At 48.0% G+C, this 13,147-nt stretch overlaps 1 protein-coding gene across 5 annotated transcripts in view; it reads left to right on the forward strand.

The window, feature by feature from the left end:
* sbf1 (SET binding factor 1) overlaps positions 1-11,463 on the forward strand; it is a 55,400-nt gene extending 43,937 nt beyond the window's left edge. For 3 of the 5 annotated variants that reach the window (XM_070991637.1, XM_070991639.1, XM_070991640.1), the window contains 17 exons: positions 1,821-1,957; positions 2,532-2,739; positions 2,915-3,111; positions 3,197-3,334; positions 3,439-3,534; positions 3,844-3,918; positions 4,467-4,639; positions 4,739-4,915; positions 5,039-5,140; positions 5,232-5,417; positions 6,308-6,434; positions 6,540-6,670; positions 6,790-7,134; positions 8,246-8,451; positions 8,534-8,621; positions 8,711-8,842; positions 9,033-11,463. In XM_070991637.1, the coding sequence (XP_070847738.1) occupies positions 1,821-1,957; positions 2,532-2,739; positions 2,915-3,111; positions 3,197-3,334; positions 3,439-3,534; positions 3,844-3,918; positions 4,467-4,639; positions 4,739-4,915; positions 5,039-5,140; positions 5,232-5,417; positions 6,308-6,434; positions 6,540-6,670; positions 6,790-7,134; positions 8,246-8,451; positions 8,534-8,621; positions 8,711-8,842; positions 9,033-9,131 (2,617 nt within the window). In that variant the 3' untranslated portion in view covers positions 9,132-11,463. The remainder of the gene's footprint in view (positions 1-1,820; positions 1,958-2,531; positions 2,740-2,914; positions 3,112-3,196; positions 3,335-3,438; positions 3,535-3,843; positions 3,919-4,466; positions 4,640-4,738; positions 4,916-5,038; positions 5,141-5,231; positions 5,418-6,307; positions 6,435-6,539; positions 6,671-6,789; positions 7,135-8,245; positions 8,452-8,533; positions 8,622-8,710; positions 8,843-9,032) is intronic. The other 2 variants (XM_070991638.1, XM_070991641.1) reach the window with 1 other exon arrangement.
* The last annotated feature ends 1,684 nt before the right edge of the window (positions 11,464-13,147 follow it).

Genomic DNA, 13,147 nt, shown 5'->3' on the forward strand with positions numbered 1-13,147 from the left:
CAGACAGATTCACAGCTGAATTTACAGCTGTCCCAGCCCCATTTTAAATTATTCAGTTACACCTCAAGCTCAAGAATTTTCACCCCATATTTCACCAGACTGAAGGTCATAAGCAGTTAAGGTCTGTTGTGTAACCTGGATGGTAAAGCTAAGGGCTTGTTTCCATCACGAGTCTGTTGGCAGTTGTTTTAAATGGAGGTGGTACCAGATTTGATCAGTAACGTGTTAAAATGCTCTTTTTTGTGTGAAATCTGGTGCAAATCATGAGGGCAAATAAACCAGCTACATTACCAGAACATAAATGACATGAAAATACATCTGTTCTCTGTCTCATTCTCTTCTGCTGGTTGCGTAATGAGAACATTACCCTTGCCCCAAGCCGAGCTGACGCTGACCCAAGAGGTTCAGAGGTCAAAGTGGGGAAGTTTCTCCTCACTTTGAACAGTAGAAAGGCGCTCCCTTGTGGCTGATTGAAATAAAACAACACATGAAGTCAGGAGCGCTGTGCCGTGTGAACAGGGAAGAAGGAATATAAACTAGGGAGACCAATTTCAGGGCTGGGTACATGCCAAGCCTCAAATCATGTTTTTAGTCCGTTGGGGAAAGGAGCACAACTCTGAAAAGATGACAGATAAATACCCTGCTGGCAGATCACACTAATGTGCAATTTGGCAAAAGGTCAACTAATCTGACTGCATTACACAGCACACATAAGAGTGAGATTCTTTCAAAGGAAAATAAATTCCCAAGAGAGCATACAGCACTATTCTTAGCTGTTGTTTCTGCAAACCTGCACAAACACAAGCTACTAAAGTGCATGTCAGTCCGTAAACAAGCCTGGCTCCCCTGTGCTTTGGCTCTGTGACCCTAAACAACGTGTGTGCAAAAAGGAAGGTTTTCCTGCATCTGAAGCAGTCATGTGACCCGTGTGCATGCTTGCACAGCGCAGTCGCCTCTGTCACGACACGGCGCACTAAGCCTTGAGTGGGAGTGTGAAAACATGCCCTCGGGTCTGCAGAGAGTGAGTGGAAAGTTTCACAACAACAACATGGGAGAGTTCATTAATACGTTGCACTGAGAGAAGACTGCTGTAATCTTCCCTTTTGGCTTTTAATGATCATTTCAGCGACCTCGGGAGGAAGAGGCCTCACATGTTCGTTTCTTGATGAATGTATTGGTAAATGCTCCAGTCAAGCCACAATGTGAATCCGTCTCCTCATTATTCAGTCCCCTCCCAACCCCCTGCCCACACACACACACACACACACACACACACACACAGAGTTCTCCACTCTTTCTTTTCTGGAGAATGAAAGGAGCATGAGAGAAGCCTTTGAATAATTCATCAGTGGAAAATGTGGCAGCCGTTTTATTGGCCCTGTTGTTTCCATCTCTGCACCGTATGTGTGTGTATGCTACTCTCTGCGTCTGTGTGTGTGTGTGTGTGTGTGTGTGTGTGTGTGTGTGTGTGTGTGTGTGTGTGTGTGTGTGTGTGTGTGTGTGTGTGTGTGTGTGTGTGTGTGTGCGCGCGCGCTAAAAACCTCCATTCATACATTTTAAGTCACACTCTGACTGTGTGGCATGCTGAACCAGTGACACACTGTTGAATTGACGGCTTGCGATTATGCACTGAGTCGAACATGGAGTCACATCAGCTCTTTGTCAGCTGCAGTCGGTGCACAGTTTCAAATCGACATGCATATTTGTTTGCTAACAGGAAGTGCATACCAAGTGACTTCATGAGCTGTAGAATCAGCGTAGTGATGCATTATAACAATGATCAGCTTTAACATTTCTTTCTCCCTCCTTGTCTTTGTCAGGACGCTTTCCAAAAACCTGGTGAAGAGTGCGAAGAGGACCATCGGCCGGCAGTATGTGACCAGGAAGAAGTACTCTCCCCCCACCTGGGAGAACAGGAGCAGCTTCCAGTCAGAGCTGGATGAGGATGAAATCTCAGGTAATCACACCTTTATGCTCTTTTCAGGCCTTCTCACATTGTTACTGTGAGGTGCGAAATGTTCAAACCAAGAGTGAAAGACATCATCACAGTCAGGAGATCTGTGGAGTCATTTGACCTTTAACAGCGCTTACACTACCAGTAACATTTCAGCAGCTTACAGCGCACACGCCTTCACTGTCAGTGGGGCTTCCACTACATATGAAACTTTAACTAGTTTTACCACTTACATGTCCACTGACGTCCCAACTGCTTTCATCTCGTACTCTTCAGCTGACACTTTGTGTGCCTTCATTTCTTATTCATTAATGTTCAGTGATGACACAATTGACATCTCAGCTTCTTTTAATGGGTACACTGAACTTCATCCAGCACTTCCATTTAAACTGACACCTTAACTTCCTCCAGTGTTCATCCAGTTCAGCCAGTGGACCTTTATCATCAGCTTCCTGAAAGGTTTCAAATGGGCTTGAACACAGAAGATTGTCCTTAAACACCAGACATGGCTGAACTCTTTATGCATAAATGTGACAGCCATGATGGAAACCTTGAGTGTGACGTTGTGCCTCCACAGTTTCAGAGGAAGTGGACCAGAGCTCCCTCACCCTCTCCTCCACCATCCGCTCCTCCGACAGACAGACGATGAGCAACGTGGTGGAGCGCGCCTGTTGCCGCGACTACCAGCGCCTGGGTCTGGGCACGCTCAGCAACAGCCTGACGCGCTCTAAGAATGAGCCTTTCAGGATTTCAACTGTCAACCGCATGTACACCGTCTGCAGGAGGTGAGAGACCGCTTGAAGACAACGCACACAGATGAGGGGTGAGAGGTGGATGTCTGTCTAAATACAGTGTGTGTGTGTGTGTGTGTGTGTGTGTGTGTGTGTGTGTGTGTGTGTGTGTGTGTGTGTGTGTGTGTGTGTGTGTATGTGTATGTGTATGTGTCTGTGTGTGTCACAGCTACCCCGGCCTGCTGATTGTGCCTCAGAGCATTCCAGACACGACCATCCAGAGGATCTGCCGCTGCTACCGGCAGAATCGCTTCCCTGTAGTTTGCTGGAGGAATTCACGAACCAAGGCCGTCCTGCTACGGTCTGCAGGCCTCCACGCAAAGGGGGTGGTGGGCTTCTTCAAGTCCCCGAACGCCCCTGCTGCAGGTAAAAACAAAATATTTATTTCAGGCAGGGTGTTGGTAATTTCTATAGCACTGAATGTTTATATTGGGGAATGTTTTCTGTGCAGTGCCCTCGCAGGCTGACTCCACCAGTCTGGAGCAGGAGAAGTACCTGCAGGCCATCATCAGCTCCATGCCCTCTTACAGTGAGAACAGCGGCAGGAACACACTCAGCGGCTTCACCTCGACACATATGAGCACCTCTGGTGGGTGAACACACACACACACACACACACACGCAGACACACCGACACAGCATGCTACAGTCTGCAGAGCCTCATTGCTCACTGATGCTTTGCTCTGTCCTCAGACTCCTCAGATAAGCTGCGGCAGCCCAAGATCGGTGCTCTGATGAAACAGGTGATGGGCACCAAGGAGGATGTTCCTGGAACCTTCAGCAGAGGAGGTGAGACACGTCTGTGTGTGTGTGTGTGTGTGTGTGTGTGTGTGTGTGTGTGTCCACATTGCTCCTGTAGTTTCTCTGTTAGCTTTAGCTTCTCTTACAGTCCTGGTTTCAAAGCAAAACGTTTGAATTGTGTTTCAAGTCTTAAATCTGTTACTGAAACTGGGACTGGACCAGGAGGATGATGAATGACCTCATGTTTAGTGTGTGTGTGTGTGTGTGTGTCTGTGTGTGTGAGTGAGAGAGAGCGTGTGAAACCATCCTCCGCTGTGTGGTGTTGTTTAACGGGCCGTCTCTGTCGTTTGACCTCAGCTCTGGGTCAAAGGGCCAAAGTCATCTCCCTCTCTCAGCCCAAAGTGTCTGGCAAGGCCAGGAACCCTCCTAGAGGTACAGTAGGCCCTGCCCCCCTCCACTCCTGTCTAACCAATCAGATCTCTTTCCCAGTAGCGTCAGTGTGTTTGCCGTGGTTCCTGATAGTGTGCTGTCTCTGCGGACTAATGTTGTGTTGTTGTCGCTTGTGTTTATCAGAGAGCGGCTGTGTGTGCATGCTGCTGCTGCAGCTCTGCCGTCTGACGTCCTCTTTGTTTAATTCTTCTTCTCTCTGTTGAATGTCAGCAGCAATCAGAGTCAACTCTGTTTCCTCATAATGTAGCTCATAAGTAGCACTGAGCCAGATATAGCCAACTGGACTGAGTAGTTTTCAGTGGTTTCTGCCTTGGTTAGCAGCATGGCTGTCAGTAACTGTGGACATTAAACACATCAGTGTGCTTTAAAGGATCGCTCTGGTTTATTACAGCTCAGCTGGCAATAAAAAAGAACCATCCTTTAATGGCTGTTTAACATGGAAAAGGATTCCACGCAATGGTTAGTAATTCAGTTTTCATCTCATGACTCCTGTGAAGACTCTACTTCGCCTGTGTGTGTGTTTATGGCAGGTAAATGGGGCAGTATCCGGGGCAGCGGGCGTCTAAGTGCCTACAACCCAGACGTGGGGACGCGTCTGGCAGGGAAAGAGTCTCCACAGCCCAACGGAGGGCCGAGCGAGGCTCTGTTCCTCCGCCAGCAGAAGGCCTACCTCTACATCATCGGAGACAAGGCCCAGCTGAAGGTAACCAGGGACACGCTCATAACTGTGATGGTTAGAGTGTTAACTGTGATTAAGGTGCTCGAAAAATACAAATAAGGTAAACAATGTTGTTTTGCTCAGGGAGGGAAACAGGACTCGTTCCAGCAGTGGGAGGTGGTTCCCATCGAGGTATGTGACGTGCGGCAGGTGAAGAACAGCTTCAAGAAGCTGATGAAGGCCTGCGTGCCAAGCTCCCCCACCACTGACCCCAACATGAGCTTCCAGCGCTGCCTGGAGGAGTCCGAGTGGATGGCTCTGGTTGGTGCTCTCAGTCACACATCCACTGTCCCAGCTCGCTCTGTCAACCTGGCCTGACCTGTCAACCTTGACTCACCCTGCATATGTGTGTGTGTGTGTGTGTGTGTGTGTGTGTGTGTCCAGCTACACAGGGTGCTGCAGGTGTCTGTCCTGGTGGTGGAGCTTCTGGATACGGGCTCGTCGGTCATGGTTAGCCTGGAGGACGGCTGGGACGTCACCACGCAGGTTTGACTGACACCCAGAAACGCCACAGGTGAAAGCTGCTGTCTGAGGATTAGCGTTGATGCGCTGTGTGTGTGTCTGTGTGTGTGCGCAGGTGGTGTCCCTGGTGCAGCTGTTGTCTGATCCATACTACAGAACCTTTGACGGCTTTCGGCTGCTGGTGGAGAAGGAGTGGCTGTCATTCGGCCACAGATTCAGCCACCGTGGAGCGCAGACCCTGGGCAGCCAGAGCAGCGGCTTCACCCCCGTCTTCCTGCAGTTCCTCGACTGTGTGCACCAGGTGGGTCTGCAGTGCTGCTGTTTTAATGTGGAGGTCAAAGGTCAGCAGAAGGACAGCGCTGAAAAGATGCTTCACCCAAAAATCTAGAAAATAAACAGCTTCCCTGGTGGACAGCTTGAGTGCTTTCATCGCAGCGATGCAAATGATACGTTTTTGAGCATCTAAAGGTCAGATTCAGACATAATGACAGTAGGTTTGTTTAAAAATGCACTTTTCAAAGAAGTTAGACTGACTTCAATTCATCTGTCCATGCACAAAGAATTTGGACTTGACAAGATAATTGCAAAGTGAGCGACTAACTGCGCGCCAACGCAATATTAGTAAGATGTGAGACTAGAAGCAGTGTGTAATGATAGAAGGCTTCACTGACGGTCAGCAGGCCTCTGCTCTCTGTCCTCTTTCTATGTTTATCTCTGTGTTTACCTGTCAGTCACACTGTATTTCCTGTTTTGCTGATTGGTGACGTGGGCTCTGCCCTCTTATGACATGCAGGAAGTGTGGTTTAATTTAGCCCCAGGGGCCCTACAGCTCTGACCCTACAGACAGGATCTGTGACGCTTGAAAAACTCTATGGTCCCTTGAGAGATGAACCGACCGACTGAAGGTTCATTCATGTCACTTAGAGGTGAAGTTAGAGACTGAACAGAATGCCTGAATATAAATGAGCACCCTCTTCATACTTTGCAGTGTGTTTTTAGACCAAAGGTTCCATCAAACTCACAGGAAATTGCCTCGTAAAGTTTGCGCACACACGATAAGGTATGTGTGATGTACATCAGGCCATCTGCCCATGTCTATATAGAGAAGGAACCATGCGGCTGTCAGCACCACCTTTCTGCTCCCTTCAAACTGTAGCTCTGACCTGTGTGTCTCTGTCCCTCCACCCTCAGATCCACCTGCAGTTTCCCATGGAGTTTGAGTTCAGTCAGTATTACCTGAAGTTCCTGGCCTACCACTACGTGTCCAACCGCTTCCGCACCTTCCTGCTCGACTCCGACTACGAACGCATAGAGCTGGGTAAGAACATTCTGAGCAGCTGTGACGCTGCTTCACAAACCCACAGTCATAGTCATGGAGACAACGCGTGTGTGTGTGTTCTTGACAAGCCTTGTGTGTGCGCAGGGGTGCTGTATGAGGAGAAAGGTGAGAGGAGAAGCCCCCAGGTGTGCAAGTCCGTGTGGGATTACATCGATAGACTCAACAAGAAAACGCCCATGTTCTACAACTACATGTTCTCTCCTGAAGACGAGGAGGTGAGACCGCTGCAGGGGACACACTCAGCCAGTATCTCATACTTTTAAGATTCTTCAGGGATCATAGACGTGCTGAAACTCTGAAGCGAGCGACTAAAGGGAGGAGCTGTGTGTTTCAGGTGCTGCGGCCGTACACCTTCATCTCCAACCTGAAGGTGTGGGACTTCTACATGGAGGAGACTCTGTCGGAGGGGCCCTCCTACGACTGGGAGCTGAGGGGCCGGCAGGAGCGCGTGGCGGAGGAGACGGCGGAGAAACCCGACACGAGCGGGCCAAAGTCCCAGCGGCGCATCGTGTGGCCGTGCTACGACAGCCTGAGCAAGGCGGTGCCTGACGCCATCACCAAGCTGCTGCAGGACCTGCAGAGCCTGGAGGCTGAGCTGGGCCAGACGTCAGAGAAGTGGAAGGACACGTGGGACAAAATCAAGACCACACAGAGAACCGAGGCCAAACTGGAAAGCAAGGTGAGACAGGTGGTTTCATGTCCTCCATTTGGCCCAAAGATAGACTTTTATTAAGACTTCACTGCATTTATTATGTGAGTCTGGACAGACATGGATGGAGGTGCAACTCGACTGGTTGGTGGAGGCATTAAACTGCCAGGTGGTAACTCTAGCTCTCCTAACGTGACCCTGACACCACCCCCTGCTGCGGTTTGTTTATGTGAAGCAATACTCAAACAAATGTTATCACAGCTTCACTTCACCTGACTGTAAACAAACTTTTTCCTTCTCTTATTCTCCAAAGTCGTATTGGTTGTCTCTTCATGGAAATTTGGACAAACGGAACAAAAACAGACTCAGTGTGTCCTGTGCTGCTGCTATTTGTCTGTTTCCACTTTCTCCTGAAGTGTTGTATTCATGTGCAGGCTTTCAGGAAAATTCCTGTTCAGAAGATTAGTGTGTGAATACAAACAATACTGAAGAGCAAATGTACTCTCTGTGGAGGGGATTTCACTCACTGGTTGACTGCAGTGGAGCTTCGGGCGGTCAGTTATGGTCACATTCAAACACATTTCTTAAATATTGCTCACTTGTAAAGTACACATACTGTGCTTCAGACCAAAATAACAACACATCAATCAAATCACATCATATCACACATGCTGGGACATCATAAAGAAACAAATGAATATATTCTATACAGTTTGAATAATGAAGCCTGTGTGTGATGGAACGTGAATTCAGTGAAAAAATATTGGAATGAGGTGACTTTTATTAAGTGTTGAAGAGCAGCTGCTGAACATGATGAACATGACTCTGACTTAAATACATGACCTACAGTCAGCAGCCTTGACTGTCACCATGACACTAGCATGTGTTTTCCACACACCTGACCGTGAACGCCTCATTGAGGAGCTGTTTCAGTGAAAGGCACCGATGAAGCGTTTCCACTGACATCTAGTGGTGAAAAAGCAGAATGCAGTATCGCAGGAGCGTCCTGTGTACTTCTTCCCTCTGTTGGTTTGTTTCCAGCATGGTGTGTGAAGCAGCTTGCAGACACTTGCTTGAGGTGAATGACTGAATGAAGCGAGCCTTTTAAAAGAAGCTGAATCTTTTCCTCCTGCCTCCTCAGCCGTCGTTCTCCAGCTCCCTGCTGATGTCGTCCAACCTCAGCCACCAGCGCCGCTCTCAGGGTGTCTACCTGCAGGAGAGTGGCGTGGGCTCCTCCATCAACCTGGCTCTGGACTGCGAGGCCAGCGCCACCTCCACGCCTGTCGCCGGCCGGCCCAGCACCAGCACGCTGTACAGCCAGTTCCAGAGCACCGAGAGCGAGAACAGGTCTGTAGCCGAGGCAGTGAGAGCAGAGCTGCTGTGTGTGCCAGAGAGCTCTCTAAAATGTCTCTCATTTTTGTCCACCTAGGAGTTTTGAAGGCATCCTGTTTAAGAAAGGGGCATTGTTGAAACCCTGGAAGCCGCGGTGGTTTGTGCTGGACAAGACCAAGCATCAGGTAAGACAGAGGGAAACTGTGTAGCAGCGATTGAATTCAGCGTTCAAGCCCGCAGAGCCACTGAGACGTTTCTGATCCCTTGTCCCCAGCTGAGATACTACGAGAGCAGGCAGGACAAGGAGTGTAAAGGGGTGATCGAGCTGGCTGATGTGGAGTCCGTCATTCCAGGAACACCTGCCATGGGAGCGCCGAAAAACATTGAAGAGAAAGCCTTCTTTGATGTAAGTGTGATGTGAGCTCAAAGGTTAATCCAGGGTAGGCACAGCACCACAGACACACATATCAAACCTCAACTTTTGAGCTGCAAACAGGAAGCAGCACCAAGGAGCCGTGTTCAGCCATGTTTTGTGTTCATGTCGCAGCATGTTTGCGTGCACACCTGCAGTGACCTTCTCTCCTGTCGTCTTCCAGCTCAAGACGACCAAACGAGTGTACAACTTCTGTGCCCAGGACAGCCTGAACGCACAGCTGTGGATGGACAGTGTTCAGAGCTGCCTGTCAGACGCCTGAGAGGGAGGCGGGACTCTGCGAGGAGGAGCGGCGCAAAGCAGGAACGAGCGAGCGGTGCTGCGGGGCCTGACGGACACCTCTGCCGACCAATCCCAGCAGATCAGGGAGGGGAAAGGGGCCTTTCACCACTTAAGCTCGGTTCTGTTCGCTAGTGTTGAACTAATAACCTCGCATCACGATGTTTCAGTGTTTTTGTTAAAAAATATGAAAAAGACAAAAAAAAAAAAGTCCCTGAAGAACCACTCGCTGACGTCTCACCAAGTAGCTGCAGCGTCTCACCCCCCCAACCCGACAGTCTGACCACTATGTGCGCTTCATGTCAGCATGCACAAAAACAATGCGTATGAGCGCATGCATATCTGTGAGGCATCCTGCAGCTCGGACCAGCATGAACATCTTTCCAGAACCTCCACCTGTAAGCCACAGACCCGCTGTCTTTCCCACTAACCCTGCTTACCCTCGATGACACTCCGGGGAGGAATGACGGAGGAGCTGCAGTTGCCCGGCTACACACAGGATTCATTGGACTGCTCCGATCAGAACGCTCAACGGACCAAAACAGCCCTGAGGAACCTGCTGCGACGGTCCTCCCTCCGGTCCTCAGAGGCCTCTGCTCTCTTTGCCTCTCACTGCCTGACGTAGCTCTTTCGCAGAAGCAGTTGGAGGTCGCTGCAGCTGCGAGGGGGAGGGAGGGGAGGCTCCTCAACAGTTCATGAAGGATTTTCTTTTTTTTTTCTTTCTTTTCCAAAATCTCAAATTTGTACCAGAAAGAGACCCAATGCTCATCACCTGCGCTCAGCAGGTGGCGGTGATATACTGTGAAAGCCACGAATCAGTCGCAGAGATCAAAGCAGGAGAGCCAGCCGGAGAGTCTGTCAGGTATAGAGAGTGTCGGTGGACTTCCACCGAGAGTGTTTACAGAGTAAACAAAAGCTCCCTCACTAAGCTAAACTCTGCGTTCTTCATCCGTACAACCACTATTAACATTCAGATTTTTAAGGGATGCTGAAGGAAAATGGAGGGATTTATTTTGTAGTGACGTCTTAAAAACAATCTATAGAAGGAGGATCCGGAAGGTGGGAGGTTAAGAGGAGGGATACTAATGAACAGAGTGTTATTATGGGATGCTTTGGAGAGACTACGGTTTTTAGAGATGGACAATGACTCGCCACAGTGCTCAAAGTGTCAGAAACTGGACGTTTGTTAGAGGAAGACAGGTATTTTTTCAGCATCGCTGTTTGTGTTCTGTTTCCGATGAACGCTCGTCTCCAAGCCCGACTCAACATAGACACAGGAAGTAGTCCCCTTAGATTAGCTGCTGTGGCTAACTGCAAGCTGCTCTGCTAAACCAGGGCGACCAGCTGGTTTAGCGGTGTGGCTGTAGAGTTAGCATGACACCCAGTCATCTGCAGAAATATCAAATATTTCCTGCACGTCACATCATACGTAGCAACAAAAATCTCTTGAATAGTTGAATTTCCTCACTGCGCAGCCTCAGACGGGCTCATCCAGGGGGGCTGCGCTCTGCGTCTACCTTTGGCTGAACTCTCAGAAAAGCTTGTGAAACAGTTTAAGTTCATTTGGAGAGTTTCAGCAGTCACGCTGCCGACCCAGATGCATCTTGGAAAGAAGACTCGGGTTGAAAACTTCCGATCGTCACACACGGACGAGGTTCCATCACGGCGAGAGTCGTAGAGAAACGGCACGTTCAGCCAGAAGATTTCAAACATCACGTCACTTTTTTTTTTCTTTTCTATTTTTTTTTTAATGTCAATGGTTTGTCGGACTGCCCACCCCCTCTCCCCTCCACACACACAAACCACTCTGACCCACACCTGTTAACACAAGCCCTGCTATGTAAAATAAGGTTCTACTGCTGTCTTTGTTGAACATAAAATTTGAAATTGTAGATTTTTTTTGTGTCTAATAACTCTTTGTATATACTACTCCAGATTTGTATGTAACGTTTATGGTAGTAATTTATTTAACTTGTCTCCTCAGTAAGAAAGTTCCTCAAGCACCACTTTATTTTTAAATTAGGAATTCAACGTGCCATTTGTTTATTTCTGTATTAATGTGACTAATGCTTTTTTTTTTTTTTTTTTTGGAAAAATGTACAAGTTAAACCCTCAATGTCTTTTTTTTTGTGGTAAACGTGGTTGTCCTTACTCAATAGCAACTGTTAATGCAAGAGTGGACGTGGTGTGTTCAAGGAAGAGGAAGCCTCTGGGCTGGTTTTTAAAGGCTGGTTGGATTTTACTGTGTTGCTCACCTTCAGCGGTGGGATGTTCTGGACCGAGGTTACAGTCCCAATAAATTTCACACACATGAAGTCTTCCTGGTGCTGGGTTCTGCTGACTGGCTGAATAATGGACTCCTTTTGTGCTCATTAAATAGTGATGAGATGGAGCATCGGCTGCCTAAATGTGCAGCATGTCAGAAACCTCCAACTGAAGGATATTATTTATTTAAAATGTAGATATTAATCAAAGATGCAAAACATGCTAATATTATTTCATATAGTAATTTTAATAATGTAACTTAAAACCAGGTTTCACGGCCCTCTCTGGCTGAAAGCTCGCGTGTTGCCCCTGAAGTACACATCACATCTGCAGCAAGGTGAGAGGTGGGGCTGCAACTGATGATTGGTCAAAAAATAAAAGTCAGGAAAACAATGAAAAATGGCCCACATTACCGATGTGTCAGTCCAAAATGTAAAAACATACTCAATTTACTATCATTAGACAAAGAAATACTCACATTTGAGAAGCTGGAAGTAGAAAATTGTGCATTTTACTAAATGAACTTCTTACTAACTGATTTTGAGCTGCTCTTTAAGCCCAGTGGAAACTCACATGATTATACTGAAACTGTTCCTGTGACTCATTCATCCAAACTCGTAGACTCAGCGTCCAGAGTACCTTCAGTCTGTTCTGAGTATTTCACAGTGTTTAAAAACATGCAGTTCCCTGACAGCAGCAGCCTGATTTCTGCCTTAATAAGCATGAGAGGAAGGTTAAAAACAAGCTGGTTTTCAGAGACGTCAGCGTCCACTTTGCTGGAAGTCCGGCGACCAAGTGAAGCTGCAGTCCACAGCCACCCTTGTCATCGCACGGCGTTAAGTTTAAGGTGACCTCGCGCGTCTTAAAATAATCGTCCCCTGAGGAACAGATGGGCGGAAGCGACAGCAGCCAGAACCCGCCTGTGGGGAGACTCGGTGTGTCCTCGTGTTGAGACTGAAGTTGGCGTCCAGTCAGGCCCAGCTCTTCTTTTCAAGCGTCTCTCTGGTGATGCTCAACAACAGCTGCATTAACCGCCACAACATGACATAATCCTTTTTATTTATTTTTGTTCTTTTTTCGTTAGACATGACTTTCTGAGCCGGGTTATGTTGTCAATCATGTCAATATAGTTTTTAGAATCCAAATAAAAACTGTGGGTTTAAATGTTCATCTGTGTAATGTGTGTGTGTGTTCACCAGGTTTATATGTCCATGTTTCTGGGTTGTAGCTGCTGTTAAAGGACCGTACCACCATCCCAAGAGAGCGGCCTAAACCTGCTCCATGTCTTGATACTTGTGTTGTGATCTGGCCCTGCGTTGATTTTGGCCACTTGGAAACAGAGGAAAGCAGCCGTAAACGGGACACTGGCTTGTTTGATGCCGAGCGGGTAGTGTCAGATTTTAGAAATCAGATTTTTTTGCTGTCTGCTGCAGCTGGACATGATGAAGATGAGACTGAACCAAAACAATAAGACTGCAGGCCTTAAAAACCAAAACAATGAGCTGGAAGCTGCTTGAGGGAAACTGGCTTTATCATCACGAGTGACACCTTTCACGACCTCTGAGTCATTTCATCCACTGATATAAACTCTGATCAGAGCAGCTTTAAAACCAGATGATCCCACTGTGAACACATCAGGCCTTTAAGTTTTGGGAGGCAAAGTGACATATTTTTGCTGTGAGGGTCAGCAGTCACAGGCAGGAGCTGCTTTCTGACTCTTTATGTGCGACTTCC

The sequence above is a fragment of the Chaetodon trifascialis genome, chromosome 22 (genome assembly GCF_039877785.1).
Source record: "Chaetodon trifascialis isolate fChaTrf1 chromosome 22, fChaTrf1.hap1, whole genome shotgun sequence".
Classification (NCBI taxonomy): Eukaryota; Metazoa; Chordata; class Actinopteri; order Chaetodontiformes; family Chaetodontidae; genus Chaetodon; species Chaetodon trifascialis.